At 43.6% G+C, this 27883-nt stretch overlaps 1 protein-coding gene across 4 annotated transcripts; it reads left to right on the top strand.

Annotated features, from left to right (window-relative positions):
- The first annotated feature begins 31 nt into the window (after positions 1-31).
- Positions 32-26934, top strand: TSC22D2 (TSC22 domain family member 2). Of its 4 annotated transcripts, none has more exons than XM_032119776.1 (4): positions 32-2273; positions 15942-16050; positions 24486-24537; positions 25299-26934. In XM_032119776.1, the coding sequence occupies exons 1-3, from the start codon at positions 295-297 to the stop codon at positions 24513-24515; spliced, it is 2118 nt and encodes a 705-aa protein (XP_031975667.1). In that variant the 5' UTR covers positions 32-294; the 3' UTR covers positions 24516-24537; positions 25299-26934. The 4 variants fall into 4 exon arrangements, with proteins under 4 accessions (XP_031975667.1, XP_031975668.1, XP_031975665.1 ...); XM_032119774.1 differs by having other exon boundaries at positions 34-2273; positions 15942-16013; XM_032119777.1 differs by lacking the exons at positions 24486-24537; positions 25299-26934 and adding an exon at positions 16106-18787 and having other exon boundaries at positions 15942-16013.
- Positions 26935-27883: the final 949 nt, after the last annotated feature.

Here is a 27883-nt window from a genome sequence, read left to right as displayed (position 1 = left end):
GCCTGGGCCTCGCCCGGCCAGCGCGGGGCCCCTCGCGCGGGGCGGGCCGCGGGCCCGCTGCTGCGGCCCGCAGGAAGCCGCGGGGCGCTCGGAGCGGCGGCAAGGAGAAGGAGGCCTGGCCGCGGGAAGAGAGCTGCGGACAGGGAGGAAGAGGAGGAGCCCCCCCGCCCGCTGCAGGAAGCTGCCGGAGGATGTACGGTAGCGCCGGGGGCCCGGCCGGCGCACTGTGACAGCCCGCCCGAGCACCCCGCTCGCCTCGCCACGGCCGGCCGAACCCCTTCCTGCGGAGGAAATATGTCCAAGATGCCGGCCAAGAAGAAGAGCTGCTTCCAGATCACCAGCGTGACCACGGCGCAGGTGGCTAGCAGCATCACCGAGGACACCGAGAGCCTGGATGACCCGGATGAGTCCCGCACCGAGGACGTGTCTTCTGAAATCTTTGATGTTTCCCGAGCCACGGACTATGGCCCCGAGGATGTCTGCGAGCGGAGCTCCTCCGAAGAGACTCTCAACAACGTGGGCGAGGCCGAAACTCCCAGCAGCGTCTCTCCCAATCTTCTTTTGGACGGGCAGCTGGCTGTGGCTGCTGCTGGGGTGGCTGCAGCCCCCAACGGGGGGGCTGTGCCTAAAAGTTCGGCTGTGCCCCTGCCAGCTGCTGCCCCTGGCACTGTTGGGGGGGGAGGCAGCAGTGCTCAGGCTACCCTGCCTTCCACAGGGCCTTCTGCACCCAGTGCCCCCGGGGCCATGTCTCAGACGGCAGCTGCCACGTGCAGCTCACGCTTCAGGGTGATCAAGCTGGACCACGGTACTGGGGAACCCTACAGGCGAGGCCGATGGACGTGTATGGAGTACTATGACCGGGACTCAGATGGTGGTGGTGTTCTGGGCAGGACTGGAGATTGCATTAGGCACAGCAGCACCTTCGAACAGGCTGCTCAAGAGAGGGACAGTGGCCTCGGTGCCACAGGAGGTTCTGTTGTGATTTCGGCTGTGCCAGCATCAACCCATGGCCCCGATTCCATAGCTGACAGCTCCCTGGCTGCTGTGTCACAGCTGCTTCAGACAGAAAAAATGAACCAGTCCTCTCTACAGCAACCTAATTTTGTCATTGGGCAACAACAGCAGCCGCAACAGCCCGTAGGTGGGGCCGTGCCTCAGAGTACTGCTCAGCCTGTGTTTTCTGGGGCTTCGGGAGCAAGTCAGCAAATGATAGTGCCGCAGCAACCACAGCCACAGGTAAATCCACAGGGTGTTTCACAGGCTGGACCCAACGGGAAAGGCATGGCACCTCCAAATGTGACAGTAGGGCAGTCGAGCATTCCTGTGGCCCAGCAGCAGGTGCAGCAGGCAAACATACCAGTGACTCAGCCTCAACAATTTGCTTATTCTCAGTCCCAGATTCCACCAGTGCACCTACTGCCGACGCAGCCTCCTGGGCAGGCTGAATACATGCAGCATATGACAATTATGCAGTCTCAAGGAGCTCTTCAGCAGGCTACTACAAGCTCTGCTTCAAGTACTGTGGCCTCCAGCCTTCCTGTGGGGCAGGTCACAGGCCAAAACCCCTCACCTGTGGGAGCACCAGTGATGGGGGTGTCAGCGCAGCCCAGCGAAGCAGTCGGACAGGGATCGGGGTTGTTGCAAAGTGGCCAGGCACAAGCCAGTCAACCTGCCATCCCACAGCCGGGAGGTGTGGTGCAGCCAGGCCTTGGACATACGGGGGTTGTGCAACAGAAATCTGTGACTCAGCATCCAGTGGGGGGAAGCAGTCAAGTGTCAGGAATGCCTGGTGCTCCCCATGCTGTGGTCCCTGGAGTTCAGAGCGTGCCTGCGGTTGTGCCCGGTACAAGTGTGCCTAGTGTGTCCACCACCGCTTCTGTTACTATGCCAAACGTCCCTGTTACGCTGGTCCAGTCCCAGCTGACGAGCCACCCTTCTGTCAGCAGAAGCACTGGCGCAGTCCAGTCCCAGCAAGTTGGACACTCGATGATGCAAGGTGCGCCCAACGCATCCGTCAGTCTGCCTCAGACAAACCTTGGACAGTTTCAGACCCAGGCCCAGTCCTTAGTAGGCCAGATTGATGATACTAGAAGAAAATCGGAACCCCTACCTCAGCCACCACTTTCTCTTATAGCTGAAAATAAACCTCTTGTGAAGCCTCCCATTCCAGACACTCTAGCAAATCCTCTTCAGTTACCTGCAAGTACTCCAATGAACAGTCTTGCTAGCTCTGTTTTTGGCATATCCATTCCTGTTGATGGTGATGAAGACAGGTATGAATTTATTTTATAATGCCATAAAAAAGAACTGTATTTTTAGGGGGAAAGAAGTCAACTTTCAAGTTACTGTCAGGTGTTTTTTGTAAATTCATATTTTCAGAAAGTTGTGCTGAGGTTCACCTCGACTATATTTTTATTTTAGGAACGCAAACCATAGCAAAGTATTTAGGCAAGTAGTGAATTGTACTTGTTCTTTCCGGAGTGTGTGTGATTACTTTTCTCACAAAATGGGGTACAAAGTAGTCTGAAAGCTGCTTAATGCACAAATAATATGACCTCTTCCAAAACCAAAGGCTGAAATCTGTCTTTCTGTAGCCAGTGGCTCAGAATGTGAGAGGGCCTATTCTTTTTCCTAAATGCTTTATAAAACACTTAAGTGATAGCTGGGCTAAAATGACGCTCTCTTGACGGTGTTAAATCTGTGGTGATATCTCAGGGCCATCAGGTGGGGCATCTTGGGAAGCTTAAGGCTTTTAACACAGATTCTTGATTTTTATCCTGCTGTGGAGTTAACACTTTATAGTGTCAGTAAGGAAAGTACTTGCACTTGGATGTGGATTTGTGTGCAAATCCGTATGCAGGGAAAGCTCTACAGAGAATGGTCCTTTGTATTGAGAAGACAGACACTACTTTGGCAAAGATGTGGACACGGTGGGAAGTACAACCTTACAGTGAGGGTTTTTTTTATTGGAACATAATTTGGAACTATGAGTTGTAACAGAGGGGTGTGGTGTGAGCAGACTCCTAAGAGGGCCTGAGATAGGGAGTGGGTGTGTGAATGCTGTTCCCATAGACATGTCAGACTGCTCTGAAGGCCAAAACTATTTGATTGACTTCTTTTAGGGAAAGAAGAATCAAGCAGTGTTTGAGCACTGAATTTAAGTCCCAACATTTACTGTCAGGATTGCAGCAGTTTGGAGGAAGGGAATGCATGTATGTTACTTGTTTTTAAAAACGGGCATTAGGCCATTATGAGCAGATCTTGTGGTGAGTTTCTCTGTAAGTCTTCCCTCACCTTGGGACAGCATCAGACGTTAAGCTAATACAGTCAGTGTTGCTTGGAGCATGTTTTAGTAAAGCAGCTGTGTCTGTGGGGCTGGGAGGCAGTGGATGGAGAGCACCTCAAAGTGGATGTTTGGAGAGTTCAGGCTGCAGATTTAATGCAGGCCTGTGCTCGCTGGGTCATTGGCTGATGCTGTGTCTGAGAAAGTAACTGCTGTGGTTTTCTGCTAGAAAAAGCCGTGGTTTGGAAAGCTGTGCTGGTTCTGATTAAAGTGGTAAAGGACTGACAAGAAAATGTTAAACAGTTAAAATTTTCTTGTAGTTTGCCTACCTTAAGAAGATTGCTACCCCGGCTGACAAACTGCCTTGTGCAAATAAGGTTAGATTTCAAGCTGGTGGGTTCTTTTCATAGCTCAGTGTTATATGAGAAGATGATTTGTCTGGTGTTTAATCATTCTGTTGATTCAGGAATCAGAAAAAAAGGAATGCATTTCGCATTTGTTTTTCATAGTTTCTAGTACTTAATATAAGTTGTGGTAATGAACATGATTATCTGTGACAAGTGAATCACTTCTGTGTAAAGATAGGGAAAAACTTGTCCTGGTTATTCAGACTAGGGGCTTCTAACTTTGTGTGGTACTCCAGTGAGTCAGTTCTTGGTGCTCTTACCCAGAACAGTGACTTTTAAAGTTGTTTTTTAGTTTAGTCTTTGAACTTGCCACCTTGCAGTGGTGCTTTACATGCTGTTGATGTCTAAAGAGATTTCTTTCAGACACTTGGCCATGAGAACTATGAGTAAGAAATGGAAATGGGGTCTGAATGCAGTGTGCTCTTTTTGACAGGCCCTGCTGTGGTGTTCAGTAGAGAAATGAATGTCTGGTTATCAGTGAAGGAGTGCATATGTCTCGTTTGTCAGCTTCTGCCCTGGGTGATAAAACTGTGCCGTGTACTGGGTGGTCAGAAAGCCAGGAGCACTCAAATGGTGTGAGCTGGGAAGGTCATCCTGGTAAGCTGTGAAAGCTCACCTTAAACGGGCCTAGACCTCAATGCAACGTAGGAGATAGATACAGAGACAGTAGATCAAAGTTTATTCTTTGCTCCCCTCAAGCAATAGCCTGACTTCCGCTGGCTTCAGACAGAGGTGAGAATGAAAACCCAGCAGCTTGTTAAGGCTGTTTTACCACTTGGTTTTTATTTGTTTTACTCTCTGAAAAGACTTTATTGTAAAACTGTCTCCTGCTTTTTTCCTCTTTCCAGCCACTTAAATTGTGCCACTACTCCCATGGGCTTTGCCTAGCTGCCTTATCTACTGGAATCAGTGCTGAAATAGTTAATGAAGACCTTCAAGTGTTGTTAATGGGCTGGGGGTTGACAGTGATTAAGGTGCAAAGGGAGCTGATACATCATGAGTCATGGTTTGTGCTGGCAGGTCCAGGAAGTTAACACATAGCTGAGTTTGGAGAGGTTACTTGGTGGTCATAGAAGCTATAAATCTGTGGAAAGCATTTTTCTCTTTTGTCTTTCTTACTATTAACGTGTAACATTCCCGGAAATGGGGCTCAGTGTGTAGGCAGGTATCTACATTTCTTCTGGCACCTTCAGTTATACTTCAATATTTGCATGTGCTTGAAGCTTCACAGACTTGTGTAGATTATTCTCCTATAGTCATCTTCTAAAACAGTGACTCATCAAGGAGTAGTGTATAGCTCTCAATACCCTGGATTTATCTGGAAAGTCACTCACCATTCCGAATATGAACTGTTTTAAAGGTAAAATAGTTAAGATGGAAATTCTTTGAAAACAGCATGTCAGGAACACAGTAAACATGATGTAAAAAGTTGGTTGGTTCATGTATTTCTGAAAAAAAAGTTTTTTGTATTACTCCTATCTTATAATCTGCTGTTTTAAATCAAACAACATCTAAGGTTATTAGGGGTGGAGGTGTAAGGTTATTTAGCCTGATATGTAGAGAGAACTTTGTTTATAGATTACTTTCTTCCAAGCCATTGCCCGAGGACTTTTAATTTCCTGTTCCCATAGCCCAGTACATTTTGACAGCAGTCTATAAAAAACTGTGGTTTCTTGCATTGACCTAATGAATAGGGAAGAATCAATTAATTGGAAAATCTTGTCTGGGGGAGAAGAAAGGGTGGATAGGTAGTCCAAAAGAATAAAAAAGAAAAGGAAGAAAGCCTTTGAGATGTCACAGCTTCCTTGAAAAGCAAAGCCGGGTTTTCAGTTGATGTGTCCAGATTGCTAAGCTCTTGAAAAGGAAAAACTGTTGTGTGAAAGTTATGAAATATTTACAGCATAACATAGTATTATTTTCTTTTCCTCTTTAAATGTGGCTGCAAGTGAAATAAACTGCAGCAGTGTTAAAGGATGGAGGAACTAGTACTGTTACTGAGGCAGATGTGGGTATTGCTTCCTCAAACAGGGAGTCTGAAAAATATTGCAAGAACACAGTTAGAACTGGGTCTCAAAATTGCTCTGATTCTTCTTTTGTGGGACTTCAGCACTAGTACTAGTTATTTTGAAGGGAGGGCAAGTTAGAGCACCTGAGAGGATTTTGGTATCAATGTCTGTCAGGTTCTCTGCTCACCCTTATGCCCATGTAGACACCAATTTGTACTTGACAAGCAGAGTATTTCATCTGGCTTAATAACTTTATTTTGGCTCTTGGGGGAAAAGAAATATGTTGCTTCTGTTAAAAGAATGTTACTGTGAAAGCTTGTTCAAACCTCCTACATGTTTGGCAGACTTTTGGGGCAAAATATTACTCAGGCTGTTGGAAAAGGAGCAGAGTATAGATCATTTTCCAGAGATAACTGACCAGCTTGAACTGTTCCGGCTGTATTCCAGGAACACTAATGAATGGCTGCAATTGTGAACTGTCAGCTACGGCAGCTGGGCTGTTGAGAACCCGATTGTGCAGGGCTCTCTGCGGCGTGTCTCCGAGCTCAGCTAAATTGCATATTTGTATGGAGGACAAACTGCTGGTAGAACTGTGCTCTTGAGACCGTGTTCATCATATAAGGACAAAGCTGGGCATAGGATCATTTAGGTATTGCTCTAGATGCATATTTTGTTGTGCTCCTAAATAAAAAAGTAAGTGTTCTACAAATACATGATACTTGAATTGCCATAGTACTCAGTATTATCCCTTTCTTCACCTTGCTCATAAACATTTGAGGTTTGAGCTCTCATGCAGCTGCAGACTTGTTCTCAGCTCTCTTCCTGAAGGCCTGTGTTTGCGAGTGTGTGTGAAAGCACGTGAGAACGAAACCTGGACAGACACACTCCAGAGCCTGGAGAGCCTTCAGTTTGACAGTTTGAAAACTAAGCTGGAACTTCTGGGGTGACCTTCGCAGTTGGTGGCAGCAAACGATGGTTAAGGCAAACAAACTCTAGTTGGTTGTGTTCAATCCTTGCTGTACTTTCTATAACAAAAATTACCAAAGGTAACTGTAGCACTTCATGAGTTTCTGGGTGGTAGAAAGCCTATCATGCTCTGCAGTCAGTTTTGGAGTGGTGTGCAAGATAGCTAAACAAAACTGGTTACTTGTTTGACAGTGCTGTTTCCCAGTTTAAACATTCAAATGCCTTTGTTAAGGACAAGTCAGTACATTCTTAGAATCAATGAGGTACAAGTGTTTTAGATGAGAGAGTTATTAAAAGGAGGAAATGGGGAAAGTAGTTGAAAGAAATTCACAGTGATACTGTTCAGTTTGTTTGAAAGGCTCTGGTGACCAGCCCTGACAGGGGAGGTTCCCTGTACCTCAGACTCTCGAGTGTTCTGCTCAGCTGCTGGGGGTTAATTTTTTCCTGCTCTCCTATAGAAGAGTGCAAATGTTCCATAACTGATTCCTGTATGGCAGAAATAACAGCATGTGTTTTATGGAAGCTATTTTAAACTTCTTGTTAAAAGCTGAATATTCAAGTATTTGGATGCTTTGAGAAGGCAGGACTACCAAACTGCTCTCAGACTCCAGAAGGGCTGTAAGTTCTCCAAGGCTGCATTTTTACAGGAAGTGCTGATAATTTTTTATGACTTCAGGTGACACTATAATAAAGAGGAGTTGCTCCCTGTTACTGTACTGGATATTTGAGTTATTAGCCTGTTGCGTGTTGAGGCTGTATATTAATTTTCCCGCTTTAAAGCTGGTGATAAGCAGTTTCTATTGCTCAGGAGAAGTGCAAACCTTGTTTGTGCTTTATGTGTCAGCAACGATTCCTCAAGAAACTTCTGTGAGACTCCTCCTGCTAAAGTACATCTGGATGGTTGTGTTCAGTAAATCTAGATTGTCAAGCACAGGTGTCTGCTTTTATTCCTGTATTTGACAAAGTGTAAAGAGAGAAGTATTTATAGTAACTACTAAAGCCACTGTCTCCTGAGAAGATTCTCCAGACGTAAGAGGTCACTTGAAGTGCAGAGTAAGGTTGTACTTTCATTCCTCTTGAAAATTATTCTATCTTTAAACTTCACACTTCATAAATACAAATGTGTCTTGAGTGCCAGGAAGTCTTTGCCTTATGAGGTAATCTATTTTTACTCAGGCAGGGCAGGTGAGTTACCTGGCCACATGAAGGACAGCTGGATGCTTGTCTTAATTTTCTTTGTCAAATAAAGCAAAATTAGTCCAAGAGAGTGTTTATCTGTTCTCCCTTTGAAACTATGAAGGATGCATTTGGATTGTGACAGCTCGCATGAGTGCTTTTGTCAGTGCAGAGAGAAGGTGGAAATATTAATTAGTGCCCTGGAGAGGTATCAGCTGTTTGCTGCACTGACAGCTGGCAGGTTTATCTGGTATGCACTAAAGATTACAAACTGCAGTGGGGATCTGGGCACAGCCCTGCAGGTGTGGCCTCAGCACTGCTGAGTCCCTCCACCTGCCGGACTTTGCCTTGTGCAGCCCAAGATACCATTCACCCCTCTGCAGTGAGGGCAGAGTCCTGACCCATTTATGGCTGGGAGGGGATGAGTGTGGCAGGTGTGCGAGCTTGCAGTGAGGAAGTGTCGATTGGATAGAAAATGAGAACTGCTGTCAGTGAAGTATCTGAAGCTTTTGTATCCATCCTCCAATAGAGGATGGGGTAGTCAGAAATGAGGGTTAAAAACCCTGCTTGCTTCTCCGTCAAGTTACTTCAGCTATTTTTGTAGGGGCGTAGATGAGAACTCCTGGGAATGTCTCTTATGTAGAACACTCTTTGGTGAGTGCAAAGCCTGTAAATACCTTGACCAACCCTACAAATGCTTTTTTAAAAATACGGTTTCTGTAAACCAAGTGGCAAGCACTCACTGACAGCACAGGCTGGCCTGAAACTTGAGTGGTAGAGACTTTGTAAATGGCGTGGGAAGGCAGACAGATTTATAATATACTGTGTAAATAACCGTGCCATACATGGCCTAGGGTCTAATATCTTTTTTAAAAGCTAAGTGTGTGATTTGGAACGTTTGCTCATAGATGAGTTCCTGACCATTATCACATAAGTAGGACAGGTAGGATTTGTCTTGAGTCTGCTTGAAGCTGTTTTATCCACTCTTTTTTTTTTTTTTTTTTTCCCCCACTGATGCTGAAATACTTCGTTGTCAAAAAAACAGGAGCCATTTGTATTTATATATGACTGAAATAGCTAAAAGTGTTGTCACTATAACTTAGTGGGAGGAAAAAAAATCTCATTTTAGTGCAGTTTTATTCAAGGATGAATATGTTCCACTGTGCAGGGCCACTTTCACCAGAAATCACAGGCAGCTTTCCCTTCATCGCTTTGTTTGAGAAGATCGAGTTTTGTGGGCATCACAGGCAGCAGGAGCCTGATCATCTTCAATAACATGTTCATACATACAAATACATGCCTTTTCTTTACCAGTCAAGTTGTATAAAAGTCAGTACTTTTGAGGAGTTTTGCAGATTTTTGGATCTATAATGCAATACTAGAAAATGTGGATCTTTTTATTTCAGAAATGCTGAATTTATTATTTTGCTCCCTCCTTTATAACAGTGTATCAGGGTCTGCTGGGTAGGAGCACTCAGAGCTTGCTCTCGTGAATGGGATCATTTGCAGGAGAGTATCATGGCATAGTGATATTCTTTGGCAAATCTCAATAGATGCTGAAGGGCTCCATCCCATGTGGAGTTCAAGGTGTTGAGACCATGGTTTTCAATAAGGCTTTGTTTGCTTTTGCTTTTGGTTTGTTTTTTTGGTTTTTTTTTTAACTTGTCTCAGTTCATTCAAACTTGGATAACATTGGTGAGCTTTTCTGTGGCTTTTCTTGAAAGCTGCTTGATAGAGGCAAGAATCCCTGACTAGGTCAGGCAGACTTTCTGCTTTACTGTTACCAGCTTGTAATCTCTTAAGTTTCTCTCTGAAAATGTGATCTGCTGTAGTTTCTTTTTGCCTTGAAGGCAGGCTGTGCATCATGTGAGCTACTTTGTCCTGTATCCTCCCTCCAAGAACTGAAGGTTGACTATATCCAGTGAGAAGACAAGTCATTAGTATGAGAAACCTTACACTTGTTACATGTTTTGATTTGAGAACAGAAGCTCTCAGATTAGTCCTCACACAGTTTGTAAGATGATGTAATTAACGTTCATCCTGACTGACAGTCTTCACAGAACACCCATGCTTCATTAGCAGGTGGTGTGTTAATCAAGGCATCTGTGGCAAGTGCTGTCTGGGAGAGGAGGAGCATGAGAGTGTTGGGTACCTGGCTGGGACAGGAGTGCATTGATCCTGGCTTCAGCAAGTGGGAAGACAGCATGTTGAGGATGGAAAGGGTCATCGCTGAATCCTGAAAACCTTAAAGGTGTTACGATTATAGGTTGTGCACAGCACTCCTGTGGCTTGGGGACCAATCTTTGGGACCCAAGAGAGCTGGGCTCCAGGGTTTTGAGCTGCAGCTGTTGAAATCAGGAATAAGAAGATACTTAGAAGATTGTTGTATTCTTCCTATGATTAGTATTAAATAGTCATACTGGAATTCACTATTTGAGCTCTTCAGCAAAGCTCCTTCAGAAATAGTGTATGGTTACTACCCAGTACAGGTAATAACGAAACCTTTTTTTTTAATTATTTATTTTTATTAAAATCACATAATTACGTAAAGCAAAAAATAGCATTGGTAGGGGTTGAAAAATATTCCTGGTGTTGTTTTTAAATACCCAAGCTCACCCAGAGCAGGGGAAGGCTGATCCCAACATTTCAACAGAGCAGGCAAGTGATCAGTGAAACGCCTCTGCCAGACTTCATACCCTGTGCATTTGAGACAGCTGTCTGCATTTCCTTCTCCTTAGAGTCTCCTAGTCACTGCAGGAAATTATTTGCTAAAATCTTCTTTTGAGAGCAAGGTGAAGAAGTATGGGGTACTGCTTTTGATTTTTCCAGTGAAGATCAGTTCCGTGCAGTGTGCTTTCTCTATGCTGTTACGATATTTTTATTTTGTAGTAGCCTGTGAAACCCCTTTAAATCCATCCTGGTGTTTGAGAGCTACTGTCCCAAAAACTGTCATGTGGGCTGGTCGTTGAGTCAGCCCTTCCTCTCATTTGTACCTACAACGTACCTAAAACTGAGTGTTAAAGCTTCGAATTCTTGCTGGTTTTTTAGGGTATGTTTAGCAAGTATAACGGCTTTAAGGAACTGCGTGAACAGAATATGCAATTAAACACATCACTTCAGAGCTTGAGATGTTTTTTACCTGAATTTTGCATTGACTCCCCCACATTTAGTCCCTGTCAGTTTTCTCCTGCAAAGCTTTGTGCTCCAGTTACTGGTTTGTAGCTTGAGTCTTATTAAAGAAAGCTGATTCAAAGTTGCAGCTGCTTTAAATAGAAGGTGCTAAAAGTAAAGTGAAACATCTTTTAAAAGGAGAAGGATGGAGAAGGAATTCTGTTACTATTGTAAACATCATCTCAAAATGCCATAAACTGTGCTGCGAGTTCCCTGATAAGCTGTGATCAAGGGATCGTCAAATCCCTCGTCCAGATCCCAGATGAACCCTGCCAAGTGCTGTAATTTTGAGACCAGCTGTAGTCAGTCCCCATTGCAGGTCATAGTCAGTACCCCAGTAAACAGCCTTTTTTTGGGGGAGCACTGAGACACAACTGAAACCTACCTTGGGTTTGAAATACTTCTGGATAAAAGTACATCCAATCTTTTATAAACTTTAGACACTAAGGAGGGATTCATTTGTTCTTTAGTACACAAATGCATCCGTGTATGGTGACAGTTCTCTTGAGCTCAGACTGAGTGCTTACCTATTCAGTAGTAATTCTGATGTTAAAAAAGGTTGAATATGGTTTTTTTGCTGATTTCCTCTTCAAGGCACCTTTGAATCACTTCTTTCTCAAAGTGCTTGGTTCACTTCTGGCTCTGTAGCAGTAACACAGATGCACAAAGTTCCACCCTGGTGTGCTTCCTTTGAGAAATGTGACCGAATAGCACTTAGTTTGGACAAAATGCCCCGCTCCTATATCTCTGTGCGCAGGATGAGAGCTGGAAGATTGCTATTGACTTCCCAATCCTACTGATGCGTTAGTGCATGATTAATGGCCTTATTTCTAGGGTCAGGGTTATGAGAATAGGTAGGCATATATCCTTCTGGAGAGCTGGTATCCAAACCTGGCCATGAAATTGAAGCTAAGGGCTCAGGCCGAATAAAGCAAGATTTCAGTTACTCTGTGTATGTTCTGTGTAGAGGTTTGACACCTTTGCAAGGCTTTTATTTTTTAAATTCTGTTTAGATTCTTTTCTGTGGAATTGCAGTAAACTACTCATGTTTTGTACTTGTGCAACTGATTATTGCTACCAGAGCTTACTGCTTCCCCCTTATCCTTATTGAATTGCATCCTTTTTATTTCAGACCATTGCTCCAATTGGGCAAGATCTTCCTGAATTCTATTCCTGCTGTCCAGAGTCCTTGCAGATCATCTGCAGGTATAGAGATAGTCTGTACTCCATTGCCCAAGTAATGGAGTAAAGTATCCCATAACACACTTGGAGGAGATCCTGGGAGAGCACTGATGAATGATCCTTCCACTGAACCCTTAGAGAGCCACATGCACAGAGTAGTTGCCAGTGGTGGACTTGCTTTGTATGAGCCGAGCTCTTACTAACAAAAATGTCATGCAAGGTGATGTTAAAAGCTCAACTCATTTTATGGCATGGTCACATCTCCTGTGGCTTTCTATATGAGACCTGTTAATTGTTCTCAGAAGGAATTTTGGCTGAAGTGAGCTTTTGTAAAGGTCGTCCATGTGTACTTGCTACTGTCTGGGTAAGAAATAGGTGCTTCTACCCTTCTTTGGTTTTCCTTAGAGGTATTGAGCATGGATTGTCTGACTTGTTGTTTTCATGTTCTTCAAAGACAGGTGCTTAGGCCTTTTGAATGTTCTGCATCATTCCTGTTCTCAAACCTGAAGAAAATAAGTCAGTGATATTGAGAGAGAACTGCCTTAGATGGTATGAATTTTTTATTTGGGGAAAAAAGTGCTATTTTTCACGTGTTCTTCTTGTTGTTACCCTCAGTTGCTGACCTTCTTCAGTAGTTTGAAGATTTTCATGAGCAATGATGTTACTATTTCTTTCAAAGGAAGTAGCTGGGAAAAAGGCATCTGTGCAGCAGCCACTGTGTGTTGGGCTGATACCCAGTCCAAAGCCAGTATCATTACTTGAACCAAAAGGCATTTATCTGTATACTTGATGATCTGCCAGCTTTCACAGGCATGGTTTCTAGCAAACAGAGCTCTCAAGGATGAAGTTTTTATTTGACATATTGTCATGATGAATGTCAGTGGGAGGATACATTTCCAACTGTGACGTGAGACTTGGGATGAGGTCTAGGCTTCCCTTTTAAAGGGAGACAACTTGACATGCTGGGCATTCAGAGAACTAAGTTCTTCTTTAAATTTGGATCAAATTTTCTGTTACATGAAAACTGTTCTTAGAAACCAGAGCATGGCAGTAAGTTGTAAATATTGGCATTCATGAGCTTTTAAAGGGCATAAATGCAATATGTATTGTAGGACTTGTTTATAGAGACATTTAGGCATTTTTGGCCACTTGTGATAGACTTTGAATGTTGAAGTGTACTAAGCTAGTTGTCTGTCATAGTCTGGGACTGAAATCCAGCCCATGTACCCTTGGGGATACCTGGTCTCTCCTAACAGAGATGGAAGAAGAGAAGTTCTGGGGTACCTTCTGTGGAAGGGTAGGTGGTTGCTTTTTCTCTGGGTCAGCATCTGGGACATTCCTGTCCTGTCTGGCTCTTGGTTCCACTCTGTCAATCTGCCAGGGACTGGGACTGAGTCTTGACCTCAGACCTGGCAGTCTGCCAGGGAAGAGACCTGGGCAATCTGCTTATCTGGTCCAGACTGTCCCTGCATTCACTTAGGACAGTGTCAGGAGGAATTGTGGTGCTCCAGCTGTGGCACAGTAGCAGCAGACCAGGTTTTACTGCTCCTGTAAGCTGTTTTCTCAGTTGTTTCTGCAAACAGAAAGGCATTTTTAGGCACTCTGTAGCCTTTCACTGTTTCTTATGGTTAACACTAGATGCCTCAGCAGTCTGAAACTCTCACATTAGTTCAGATCTGCATGTGAGGCATCATTCATGCTGCCTCTGTGGATTTGCTTTTCCTGTTTAGGTACACACACCCCCATTAATTATTTTTAAAATATATAGCTGGGGAGTAGAAAAGGTTCTCTTATTTGTCCGAAGTAATGCAAAAGCAATTTCAGCAGTAGGGGTTACACATGAGAATCTAATAAGGAAAATTTTTCCATATCTTTTCAGATGCTTGCTTAAGAATAGTACAAAAATATAGAGCATATAGTGTATCGGTATAAAAATAGACTATGTGGAATACATGCTGTGTGGTTATAAACCGCTTTTTATACCTAACAATAGCAACAGGGCTTTATATGCTACAAGCAAATTTGTCTTGGACGTTGAATGACTTTCTATTTACAGCCTCATTCTGAGGAAGGGGTTTTGCACACTCCTGACAGACAGCTGCATTAGAAAGAAGGGCCTGGGCCTTCCTTTCGGCAAAGGAATGCTTTCTTGATCTGCAGATGCCAATTGTCTTCCACATGTGAAATCCTATTAGACAAATGTCCTCCAGCTATGGTGTTGCTCTTTTTATAGTTACTTGTTGAATTGCGTGCAGTGCTTCTTAGAAAAATGTGAATATTACCAACATAAGAGGATGGTGTTTATCAGTTTTGATCAAGCAACTTCTGTAACAGGTTTTAAGCTAAATTCCAGACTCACATGAATTTTTTTTTTTTTGAAGGGTACAGTGCTGAAGGTGGGAAAAGGAGTGACAGACACTTTAAACTCAGACACTTCCTGATCATTGCTGATGCACAAATACCATTATCCTTGCAAGATTTTTGTTATACACCTGCCATGAGAATCAAATTACTTCTGATAGTGTTTTGTTGTGGTGCTGCTTCTGTGATGTTTTTGTTTTATTTTATGTGTTTTTTGCTATGCAGTAATTGTAGTTATATTGAAATAATTAAGTAATTTGAAGAAAGTTGTTTTAAGAAATGTTCTTGCCGTAAACTTAGAAAAGGGATTGATACCTGTGCTTCCAGTGTTGATATAAACTTCTTGTTTTAAAACTGATTTTGAAAGGAATTTGAACTCATGCTTGCATTTCTGAAGATTATTCACCAAGGTCGTTGCATTTGTCTCTAGGGCTGGCATAGCTCTGCCCACATGAGGATGAGCAGTTTGAGGAAAGGAGTTTCTAAGCCTCAGTATAACACTGCTGCAGCCACTGGCAGCAGAGAACTGCATGCTTCATCCAGTATCTAGTTTGCAACAAACGTTCAGATGAGACTTTGGAGAAGTAAGATTTTCTAATTACACTGTCAGTACAGTTGCCATGGTGGGGCTGAGGCTGGAGGGTCAGGCTGCCAGGGCTTTGGCACTGGTGATGTAATGTGGCCATAGTGAGTGGTTTTCAGCAAGGTTACTGTGCTCTGGCCTTGTGGTTGTGAGAGCTTTCTGATGAGTGCGTGGCCAAGGGCTTTCATCAGCTGTTGCCCTGTTGCACCTTGGTAAGGGAAAGTGGAAACATGATTGAGAGGTGCTTACAAAGAGTTTATATTCCATTTTTCATTTCTAACTGGATCTGTTTTTGAGTTATAACTTGGTCTGTTGTAGTTTGAATATGACATATTAAGCTCTGACTTCCAGGTCCCCTTGGAGGACTCATCTGTTTTGAGTGTAAAGCAGGGAGTTAAGTAGGATGGAAACACTGGGTACTGTGTGCAGAGGTAGTTTGGGACATACTAAAGATGTGAAAGGTGTCTGTCTCTTGGGTTTTGCTATGTTTGGCATTGGGGTGGTGTACAGCTAAACTATACAGCGTTGCCAGCAGGACGGGAGATGTCTCACTGTTGGCCTTACAGTCATCTTTGTACAGGAGCAACTTGATGTAACCTGAAAATCCACAGGGCTTGAGAATTACTATTTTGTTTTGGATCCTTGTGTCCTTAATGCAAACCCATAGAAACAGTAGGACCTTTCAGACATTAGTTTAAACTGTCTGGACAGCTAATTCACTTTATAATGTGGGTTGAATTAAGAGGGTTGATATTTTTGTTACGTACCCATTTTCAATATGTCTGTCTGATTCTTGGATCTCATAGGAATCCGTCAACTGCATTCTACCAAGCGTTCCATTTCAACAAGTTACACGAGTCAAAGACCACCTGGGATAGGTATGGATGCTTGAGTATGGAATGCATACATGCTGAGGTATGCATGAACTGCTTTGCTCTCTGCAAGTTTCTCATTGTTTTTGTTTGCACAGAACTGCTGCCTGTGTTCAGAACTCCATATTGGGCTTCTGCAGTTTGAAGAGGTGAAAGCAGTCATGGAAGTGAAGTATTTGTTCTGAAACATGGAAATAAACTCTAAAATATGACATGACTTTTTTTTTCTCCTTCCATTATGCATGTATCATACGTGATGTGTAAGCTCAGAGTTTAATGCTAGTCAGCTCCTAGCTGACCTTTGCCAAAATATTTACCGTTTCCTTTTCCAGAAGAGGAAACTCTTTGGCATTAAGTCCTGTATCAAAAAACACATTGTGAAAATTTGTTTAAGCACAATTTTGGTGAAGTTAAGATATTTCTATCTTAAAACCAGGAAAGGAAGCTTTCTGGCTTACTTTCGTTCTGCTGAAGTAAAGCTGGATGGGGAACACAGGTGAACTGTGACAAGGACAAAGTAAATCTCCAAAGTTAGCATTGAACTCATTGTGAGAAACTGCAGTGAAGTGCAACAGAGTCTTATCTGGCACAGATAGGACTTGAGAGAAGTGTATTACTAATTCATCAGTAGCTGCAAACTGTTTCTTTCCTGTGCTTTAATGATTTTGGGGGATTTTTTTTTGTCAGCATTAAGTTGAAGTCCTAGTGATTACGTGATTTAATGCCTTGTGCTGCTCTGGCTTGTCAAAACTTCTGCTTAACAAGCTGTGTAGAATGTAAATTTTGTTTGGCTGTTGAAGTATTGATAACCATTTCGTCACTGGACTGGCTGTATTTGACTTGAAAGGCTTCTCAACTTGCACAGCTCAACTGAATCCTTTAAAGTTTGCTTGTCAACAGTTTATATACTGCACAATGATGAAGGTTGTAAGTGTCCTGCTCTTCTTAAAAAAATTTTTTTGTATTGATGGGGTGCTGGCATTAAGCTCAGTTTCAAAGCACATCTTCCTTTTTCAGCAGAAAGTTGGACAAATTTACGGTTTTGCTTTAAGCTCTGGATGATGCCACTTCCCTGTATTTATGGAACAGAGCTGGTATTTAGGTTTCAAGGACTCATTATTTCACTGGAACAAACTTCAGGGCTTAGAATACACATTTGGTTTGTAGACCAAAAAGTCACTTTGGGGTCTAGCCTTTAGCTGTTTTCTTTATTTTCATGCCTCAAAATAAGTCTTAAGATGAGGAAGCTAATTTAAAAAAACCCTAAAATCAAATAATGAATGATTAAGATGGAGGCTTCACAAATCTGAGGTTTGTGTACAACGCCTGAAGCAAATGCTGGAAATGTGGGATATAGAAGAGCATTAAATTCAGGTAGAAGAAAATGGCTGCCTTTAAAATAACCTTGCATCTTTCCTGATGAATACTTTGTGGTAAAAACAAGTGTTTGTGTGAACATAAAATGAAATTCATCAGGATTGATGCATGTTTTAAACTTACAATCCATTCAAATTCCAAAGTCTTTGACAGGATTTTGCAGGTTTTGCATTTATACCCCAGTTATTGGATTTTAAGGTCATGTTAGGCAGCTTTCCTTCACGGGGTGACTGAAACTGAGAAGCTTTCAGCTATGAACTTCCAGTAAAAGCTAGTGGAGGGAATGTCAGGGGCATCAATGAGCAGTGCAGCTGGTTGTGGGAGCCCTCGCAGGATGGAGGTGGGGAGGTCCGTGTGGGCAAGACACAGCAGGGGCTGTAACAAGAACATGGTGTGGGCCTTCTTTTTGTCATCTCTGGTTTGGGAAAGAAAAATCCCTGCTGTGAAAACAATAAGCTCGTGTGACTTCCTCAGAATCCCTTTGTTTCCCATCACAAAATGTGGGGGCTGACACACTGCAGAGCACCAGGACCATGAGTCTGCTGGCAGTGAACTCTTAATTACGTTTTGCAGCACTTCAAGAAGTAGTTTGTGAACCTGAGGGGCTTGATTTAGGAGACTTTGGTGTAAACAGAAAATCTTTGTGTTACTCTAGTACTTTTTTCTAACAAATATGGATTATTTTCCTATGAGTAGCTGTCTCTGGGGACCTGTTGAAGTCAGCAGAGCTAGCCACACGATATTGCAATAGAGAACAAGAGATTGCTGAACTGCTCCAGTGAATAGAAACTATTTTATTTTTCACCAGCACGCCATGGCAGGAAGAGTGCTGGTGACACTCAAACCAGTAAGTGTTAGAGAGATACTGGTTGTTGCTGACACATTAGCAGGGATGTTTTCTTGCACAGTGCTCACATAGGTGTTGCTGAAGGCACAAGTCTCACGCGTTGGTCTTCTCAACCGATGTGGTTTAAGAAGGGGAATAGTGGCTGCTTGGCATATTCACGTGAGTCGGGGTGACTGCTCTTCTGGGCCTGGGTTGTCTTTGCACAGTAAAGGTGCCGTAGCAGCTTTAGGTGGGTCTGCCTAAAGCATATTATTGGTAACTTGAATTTAAAGCAGTAGGATTTATGTTTCCGTTGCATTTATGTGTGAAGCATTAAACCTTCACAGTATAAATTAACTCATGAAATGTGTGTGGGAACTCCTGAGGTGGTGAATTCACTGCCTCAGCTTGTCACACATTCTCACATGGCTTTGACAAAGAAAAATAATGGAAGTCTGCAGTACTCACACAGATCCTGTTTCCAGGCTGGATAGGTGATTGCATTGGGATACTATCATTATAAAATCTCTTCATGGGATGGAGGCTAATAAAATAGGCCTTAACTCTTTCAAGAATAGAAAAGATTTCTCTGGATAGACTGAATAGCTCAACCAGTGGTAAGACAGTAGCTCATAAATGAGTAAACAATGAGGGGAAAGAATAAATGACCACAGGGCTTTAGTTTGTAGTTTGCTTGTAAGCAAAGTAAGTGGGAACACTCCAGGGTGCCTTATTGGTGTTTACAGGAAGGTTGTTTGATAATTTGATTCAATGTAGTGACAGCAAAAGGGAGAGAAGAGCTGGGGGTGGTCACTTGGCTTGGGGATGTTCGTCAGACCACTGGTAACACCTTTCCCACTTAAAGTGAAGTACATCTGGTGCTTTCAAGGATTTGTCTTGCAGAGGCTCTTGGATGGAGCATCGGTGTCCCATGTGCTCTGCTCTGCAGCATCGGCTGTGAGATGTGATACATTTTATGCATCTAAAAAAGCAAGAAAATGGCATTCTAGGAGTATTTGGGAGGGTAACTTGGTGTCAAGAAATTTCTCAGGATAGTAGTATACAGATAATTATTAATACAATGGAACACAGAATATGGTTTTTTCACTGACTGAAAAGCTTCAGAATTAGCTTAGATCATCCTCATCCAGTCAGTAGGATTTCAGTCTCATTTCAGTGTGAAACACTATTACCTAGTCTAGTGCTTGACTGTGCCAAAGTAGGCTCTGTATAACTCGGTCCTAATGTATCCAGCATTGGCATAAAATACACATATTACTGAGCTCTGTGGAATATCTAAAGACAAACTATTGTGCTTTTTTAAGCATACAGAATGAATTAAGCCACAAATACCTTTGAAGTTTGATTCTTAGTCTTTTTACCTAGATTTTGAGGTGAATTTTGAAGTTCAGAACATGTGTCTTGGAAGGATGATAGTTGTATCTAAAGACATTAATGGTGAAAACATCAAACTGAGTACAGTAGCACTTGTTGGATCAATAATTGAAATGGATCTTGGTGCCCTTGAATATGAGGTGATGTTAAAGGTTAAATTTTCCTGTGGCCATTAGCAAGTTAACATTAAGACATTAACCTTTTTTGTACGAGAAGCAGAAAAGGCCTTGGTGTTGTGCAAGCAAGTGCTTCTCAGCAATAACAAAAACACTTGTATTATTGACACCATTTTCAGTGCAAATCCAAAGCACAGCCCCATACCACCTACTATGGAGAAAATTAACTCTACCCCAGTCCAAACCAGCACATTATTCCCTTTATTCCATACTGTTTACATCATGCTCAGGTTGCACACTATCCAGTACAGCGTCCTTAACCACCACCACCCCTTCCCATCTTTTGCTCTAATATGTAGGTATTACATATTAGCACCAGGCCTGCAAATTGTCCACAGATGTGCACTCAGATTGTTTAGTCTACAATTTTAGGCTTTGTCTCTCATGCTGGTCACTCAGGACAGGAGAGCTAGTGTGGTGCTTGGAATTACTGGACACCAAAGCTGAGTCAGGTTGGGTCCTGCTGCTTTCCCCACTGTTGTCTTCACCACACACTGCAGGGCAGTCTCACACTTTCCCCTGCTCTAGCATAGGATCCTGCCTACAGGGACAGTCCTCCTTGAACTTCTCCAGTGTGGGTCCTTCCCATGGGCTGCAGCTCTGCACGAACTGCTGCACCATTGGGTTCTTTCCACAGGGTCAGTTCTTCAGGAACGGGCTGCTTCAGATTCTTCCAACAAACCTGCTCCAGTGTGGACTCCGCTTTCCATTGGGCCACAGGTTCTGCCAGGAGCCTGTTCCAGCGTAGACTTCCCAGGGCATCATGGCCTCCTTTGGGCTCCTGCTCCAGTGTTGGGGTTCTCCATGGGCTGCAGCTTGGCCTCTGCTGCCCCATCATCTCATCTACAGGTCACAATCCTTTTGGCTGGAGCTCCAGCCTGCCCAGTGTGGCAGCGCTGCCCTGGGCACTTGCCAGCCCAGGCACATGGTAGTGGCTGTTATCAAGTGTTCCAGGCCATGGCAGTGAGGTGATAAGAGCAGTGTGGCAGCAGTGAAAGCGAAAAATGGCCACTAGCAAGCACTGGCCTCTAACAGAGGCAGGCAGGCAAGCCCATGGCGAGTACAGGAGCTTCCAGGCAATAGGTGCACAAAAGGAACAGCTATTCATTCAATCTAGAACATCCCAGTCAAATCTGTCCTTACCTCAAACCCTTCCAGCCCCACATTGGGTGGCAAAAAGGTCTGTCATGGTTTAATCCTGCCAGCACTAAGCTCCATGCAGCTACTCACTCAACTCCCCCTCCTCCCAGAAGAGGAAAAGTGAGAGAACTTGTCAGTTAAGATAAAGACAATTTAATAGGTAAAGCAAAAGCCACTGAGATTTTTTTGAACCATCAAAATTAGGATTTCTCTGACAAAATAGGGTTTTGGCTACCTGGTGTTTAAGGTAGGAAAACATTGGGTTTACCATCCATCTCTGGGAATGACAAACTGTGCTTGCGGGGTCTTTGATGTTTTTGCTGACTGTAAATCTTGCTGTGTGCCTTGTGGGCTTCAGTGTGAACTTGGTGTAGCAATATAACCTATTTTTGGGTAGAGCCTTCATTGACATGACCTTCCTTAACTGGGAGGTCCAAGTCAAAATGAAGTGTGCCCTGTTCAGTGTATCCGTTTTATACTTGATGGGCTGCAAGAAGCTCAGTGTGGGGTGGGGGTTTTGCTGTTAAAAAGAAATGTTACATGCCCAATGCACCCCTTCATCTGCCCTGTTGTACTTGATGTGGATTTTTTTGCAGTTTTGACAGAAATTGTCAGACTTCTGTAGCTCTTGGAACAATCAGTAATTGGTCTTTTTGTACAAGAGCTGAAGGGTGTCTTTCCTCTTCTAACTCCAGGATTTGCAAGTTGAGGCATTGGCTCTACAGTGGATGGTGCACTCACAGAATGTGTCAGACTCTCTCCATTCAGTCATCCAAAAAGATTTATTTAAGAGATATTTTTGGGTTTCTTTCTGGCCTTTTCATAAGGACTGGATTGTATTCATATATGTCATTCTGAAGCCATGGGATAAAATATTTTTATGCAAGCTGGAATTTGTTGTCAAGAGTTTAGGATTTGAGAAAAGTACAAAATTTTAAGATTTGGCAGCACATTTGGAGTTTCCCATGAGAGTAGCTGTCACCGGAGGGTCTGCTCATTAATGTCCCGCAGGAGCTGCTCAGTGTGGGGAGCACTGTGAGATGAACAAAGAACAAAATCATGTGGGAATTGCGCTACTGTAACATCTAATTCTCATCTGCTTTTAGAAAGTGACATGAAGTATAGTCAGATGGTTTTATCCTGATGGCAAACTGGGGTACCCTCTGTCAGTGTGGAGCTTCTCCTGGGGGGGTGGGTGGGTGAGTGGGGGTCTGTGTGGTCCCAGCCTCTGCCTGCTGAAGTTGGGGTGGCTGCCGGGATGTGTACAGGGAGCAGGGCTGGAATCCAGAGGGCAGCAAGAATATTACAAAGTAGCATATAAAGCTGCTTACAGCTTTCAGCACTATTGGTGTCATGTTAAGTGTGGGGTATGTGTGTGTGGTAAAGCAGTGGTTTCCCTGGCTCATTCCAGTCACACTTCAGGGAAGAACAATTCCTACACTCACATGGTGAGCACTGCACCCACCCAGCAGGCAGAGGGGAGCTCAGAACAGAAGGTACAGCACAGGAAAGGTGCCTCTGCAGTGTGCCACGCAGGTACAGCTCTTTTGGGAGGCTGAGGGAAGGCTGTCTGTTTTCCTCATGGAACTGCTTGAATGCCTTAATGTGGAGTGATGTAGTGGGGTTTATTTTTTAAATAATCACACTGCAAAATAGCTGAAACAGGGATAGAAGAACAAAGTTCCGGTCTCGAGTTTGACTAGACACCTATTGACAAAAGGTGTATGATTGTGCTGCAAAGATGGAGAAGTAGATCCCACTGTCAAGTGTGGTGTTTGCTTTAATTGTCCTCCTCTTCTTGTTACGTCTTCAGAACTGCTTCATCTGACCTGGAGAGTGGTGTCCATGAAGGGCTGTGAGAGAACATGGAGTCTTGGGGATTTTGTGGTTCATGAACGTAGATACTTCTGACAGTGCCAGATGAGTCTGATGCATGTTAATTCAACATGGAAAGGAATACTTCCCTTGGCATGAGTTATAAATAGTTTTTATTCTGAGGAGGTTTACCATAGATAGGGTTTGAAAGAGGCCTAGAAGACAGTAAGAAACTTGGAAGAGTTTTCTTCTGAAATGGGTGTTCGGCACTTTTGGTTTGGGTTTCAAGCTTGGTTCAGTAGAAATAGAGGCTGTTACTCCTTCAGTCTGCAAACCTGCTTGTAAATGCCCAGTGCTGGTACTGATGGTTCTGTGGGACCTCTTAAAATTAACTTCTCTGACCAGTATCACTCTTCAGGAGCTGCGCCGTGTTTCACATCTGTGGCTAGTACTGCTGAGCACATTGCCATAATCTTTGTAAAAAGCCTTGAGTGTTTTTTTCTTAACACTTGGTTTTGGTGAGCTGCGTAATTCCAGAGAGGCAAGTTTTCCAGCATGACTGCAACCCTTGCATTTTCCCCATGTTAACTCTACTAAATGTGGCTGCACACTGCTGATAGCCATGTCCATGGCTGGGAGTGTTATCAGCAGCTCTCACTGCTGGGGCTGTCACAGCCCAGGAACTACCGTCTGTGTCAGACCGGAGCTGGGCGGAAAATGGGACCACTGAGACCCGGGATGGGAGGGTACTGTGGAGGGTATGGGGCCAGGGTGGGTGGAGAGGTGGCTGCGACAGGGTGCAGCCCTGTGTGCCCTGGGGAGAGCTACAGCTCCTCTCGGAACAGAGAGACCAGAGTCTGTGAGAGAACAGGGTCACCCCCTGCTCTGAAATCCCGGCTCCAGAGCTGCGAGTTGAGGGACTGGCTTGTGTGCTTGTGGTGTGACTTGGAAACAGACCCTATAGGCTATAAAGGGCTGGATTTCCGTCACATAGGATTCAGAGATGCAGTTTGGGATCTTGTTGGCACAGTAAATGCACATCCTCACAGTGTACTGAGGTGTGCTGGTGGACGTTCTACACCAGCGTGTCTATGGAACAAGCCTGACCCTAGCTGTGACCCATGGCCATGTTTGTTAGCTGTCAGACAGGATCTAGAGAGAATTCACTGGGAGCAAGGAAGTGGCCGCAGGGCTCAGAGCTCTGGTCATGTCTCGCCCTCCTGCTGGTTGCTGCCACAGGCTACACAGGCAGTGCTGAGCCAGGAGCTCCTTACCTGGAAGTGGACTCAAGTGAATCCAGAGAACAAGTATTATAGCAGGGTTGTTTTGTTTTTTTTTCATTGCTTTGTGAAAACACTTTGGAAGAAGTAATACTAGTGGTAAGAATCCCATGACTATCCCTTGAATTCTTGTTTTCTCCAGTGAAGAAAGCTGGAAAATGAGGCCAGGAATCAAAGCAGTTGATTTAGTGTTCATTCTAATGCATTTTTATGGTTATGGGTATCATAAGACCAGTATGAGAAGGTATAAACTGAAGGAGCAGTGTCTCTTGAGAATTCCAGCTGTACTGGGCAACTGGGTGGGGGTGGAGGGTGGGAGAGACATGGGACACCACCCTATGAGTGTATACTGAATCTTGACTCTGAGCTTCAGCCTTCCAATGACAGCATGAGCCAGGAGTCCTGCAAGTGCATAGTTTTACCTGAGTGATACAATAACACTCATGGAGTTTTCTCATTGTATTTACAGTGCTTCTGGTGCAAGTGTTGTTGCCATTGACAACAAAATAGAACAGGCAATGGTAAGTAAAATATAAGTTATTTCTAATGGATTAATGTGGTTCATCACTGAGCGTAAGTTTCTTGCTGTATTGTGTTTCTGTGAGGCTGCGATATCCCTCCTGGTTGGTCAGACTGAAAACATCAATTGACAAAAGGATTTTCTGTATCAACTATGAACGACCACAAACCACATTGCTTTTACTGTTGGCCCAGGAATGTTTTTCAGTTAATTTTCTTACAAATTACTGTGAACAAGTTGATTGAATTTGAAGGAGTGCTGAAAATAATAGTGCTTATTTCAGTCTGTTACTTTAGCCAAGTTCATTACTAGTTCTTCTGAAGAAGGGTCAGGTGTGGCATCCTTAACATGCTGCTCAGCTTCAGTACAGCTGTTGGATTTTTGCTTCTGATGATGTAAAATCTTTCTTATGTTTTGGTTCTCATACACCTCAGTGACTGGGCCTGCATACCACAGACCCGTACCCCCAGGTCACAGCGTCAGAGCTGGTGCTTTCCTTCTGGGGAGCTGGGACATCATTCTCATCCTTGGCTTCCAAGTAACCGAAGTGACTGGAGTGCTGGAGACAAAGCTTTTGCTGTCAGGCCCACTTCATAAAAGGGCTGGGTTGTTTGTGCTCAAAGGCTGGTTTATTCATAAATTTTTAGTGATTAGTATTTTTTTCTCCAGGCTTACTGCAGTGAAAGCAGTAAGTCGTGGGGCTGGGGTGAAGGAAACTATTCTTTCCTGTGGTGTAACTCTCCCTCCACTTGTTCTTTGCAGGATCTAGTGAAAAGCCATTTGATGTATGCAGTGAGAGAAGAAGTGGAAGTCCTGAAGGAACAAATAAAAGAATTAGTTGAAAGAAACTCTTTACTTGAACGAGAAAATGCACTGTTAAAATCCCTTTCCAACAATGATCAGTTATCCCAGCTCTCAACCCAACAGGCCGCCCCCAGTAGCACCTCGCAGGCACAGCCCCCACCCACGCAGCCGCCGAACGTCTCCTCCGCGTGAGGCCGAGCCTGGCTCAGTCCCTGTGTGCTCCTGCCGAGAGCGAGCAGCCGCGCTTCTGTTGTGTGTTTGGCCTTTTCAGTATTAGACAATCATCCTCCCAGAGCTGTCCCCCGCCACTGTGGCTGCAGTGTGGGAGGTGTAAATCCTCGGTGCACACGGGAGCTCGCAGAGGGAGTCCCTGGGCCTGGGATCATTTCCCTGGGCTTCAGGAGGGAGGTCTGTCAGAGCTTGGGTGGCTCTCTGAGGTTCCCATTGCTCATGGGTTGCTTCGAGCCTTGCTATCTGGTAAGGAGCAACAATTCCTCTTCAGAGCCACTGTTCTTTTCATATAAGTAACATTTGCCTATGTTAGTTTCATTTATTTGTTTTATTTATTACAGGGCTGCTATTTTCATAATGTACATGAACAATGTCACAGAACTTTTGAATTTTTTTTAATAAATGTCTGTATGGGTAAAATGATAGACGGGATTGCGTTAATAGATACAATGTCTAGGCAATAATTGAACAAAGAATCCTGGCGTATTTCTAACACTAACGGCAATTGACCTTTGGTATTTATTTACGGTAGTAAAGATCCAGCTTGAATGTAAATTTTGTATAGAGTGTAAGTATGAAGACCATAGTGCATCTGTACAGGTAGTCACCAGTCCTTGTGATATAATAAATAAGTGATGGGCTATTTTGATGAAGAAAACTTTGCTCATTTCTGTTTCTACTTTCTAATAGAGAGAAAGGGGCCATGATTCCTCTGCTTTTTGACATTTCGTTTTTGGTTTGGTTTTTTGGGTGGGAATAAAAAGCTGTGAAATTGTTCAACCTACTTTGTAACCAAAGAAGCAAAGCTGTGTAATTGAGTTGGTTGTTGGATTTTTGTTTTTTTTTTTAATTTTATAATGCACATTCTTTATGTATTTTTTATTTAGTGTTTTCTCATTCACAACTTTCTTTGCTGTCTCGCATGATCTGCATGACCTGTAATCTTTGAACCACTTCTGTACCTCATGTTTTTATCCAGCACTCTTAGTGTAATATGTACTAGTCTGTGAACAATGTCAATAAAGAGAAAGAACAGCTGGTGTTGGTGGAGCTAAGCTAGTGTGCTAGGCACTAGTTGTTAAAACAAATAAATGAAGTGAGCCATCTTTTGTTCATTTAAAATGGTGTTTTGAATTTCGTATGCAGAAAACATTTTGTTACATTGCAGATTTAATGTATTTAATAAATGCAACATGCAGATTAAATGCAGTGTATACTGAGTATTTAAATTAAAAATGTACATTTCATAAATACAGTTTCAAGAAAGACCATCATTTGTGTAAACTAATGCAGTGTGTCAAATTGATGTACAAATATATATATATTTTAACACATTTTCTGAAATTAAACCAGTTTTGTTGAATTTTTTTGGCTGTAGATGTTGTTGCAGTATAATTAAGTTCAGTAGCCCTTTTCTGAACAAAAGGGCGAAATGCAGTGTCAGTGAGGCAGTAACAGACCGATGCCAGGGTTGCCACCTCTTCTCATGCAACAGACTGGTTTCTTCTCTTCTAGGAGAAGCATCTTCTGATGCTGTCAGTGGCCCTCTTAGGGGTTTGGGTTTGCACTGATAGCTCTGAATTAACGCCTGGGCCTGCTGAGTCACTACTGTGAATGTCTGCTTCAGTACCTGAGCCCTGAGCATCTCTTAACTCTCTACCAGGTTTATGTCTAAGGTGAAATAGAAGAAACACTGAAAACTGCAAGTTTTGGTGTCTTCCGATCTCAAAGAAGTGTCCATGTCCCGGAAACTGAGAAGCATCTCCTCATCCTGGTAAGCATCAGCTCAGCACAGTTCAAACAAACTGTATGTTGTGTGCTTATTAAAAAGCTCTTGCTGAAGTAGCACCAAAATGATCTCCCCATTAGCTGTTAGGGTTGGTGTTTTCTGCCTGCTGCACTCCTGTGCTGTGAGCACTGCTGGGAGACCTCAGTGCAATGAGGGCTTTGCACACAATTAGAAAACAAAATATTCCAATAGTTGTGTGTTTCCTCTCCAGTGTGATCAGTGGCTCACTCCAGCTGTACAGTGAGGATGGTAAAGTAAGAAAAAAGGGACAAATCGGGGCCTTCCGGGAACAAGAGTCCCTCAGGTGAGTTGTTGATTAAAACTTTTATGGAGGGTACATTGTATCTGTCAGTTCACTTTTGAGTGAAGCAGAACAGAGACATCTGAACCATGATTCAGGTGGTCACTTTTTCTGCTGGGAACAGAAGGGGACTGAGCCCATGAGGAGAGTCCTGGGCAGCTCTGCTCCCCTCAGAATGCCTGCTCCCCTGTGAGTGGAGTGTCTGTGCAAGCTGGGCCGCAG

Source organism: Corvus moneduloides, chromosome 10, assembly GCF_009650955.1.
Source record: "Corvus moneduloides isolate bCorMon1 chromosome 10, bCorMon1.pri, whole genome shotgun sequence".
Lineage (NCBI taxonomy): Eukaryota > Metazoa > Chordata > Aves > Passeriformes > Corvidae > Corvus > Corvus moneduloides.
This window is presented reverse-complemented; position numbering and strand designations above follow the sequence as displayed.

What these genes read in the sequence shown, in the direction of transcription:
- TSC22D2 (XM_032119774.1), top strand. Translation starts at nt 295, where the DNA reads ATGTCCAAGATGCCGGCCAAGAAGAAGAGCTGCTTCCAGATCACCAGC. An exon ending in GTTGATGGTGATGAAGACAG is followed by an intron (nt 2,274 to 15,941) that starts GTATGAATTTAT and finishes TGGATCTCATAG; the next exon opens with GAATCCGTCAACTGCATTCT. An exon ending in TCAAAGACCACCTGGGATAG is followed by an intron (nt 16,014 to 24,485) that starts GTATGGATGCTT and finishes TTGTATTTACAG; the next exon opens with TGCTTCTGGTGCAAGTGTTG.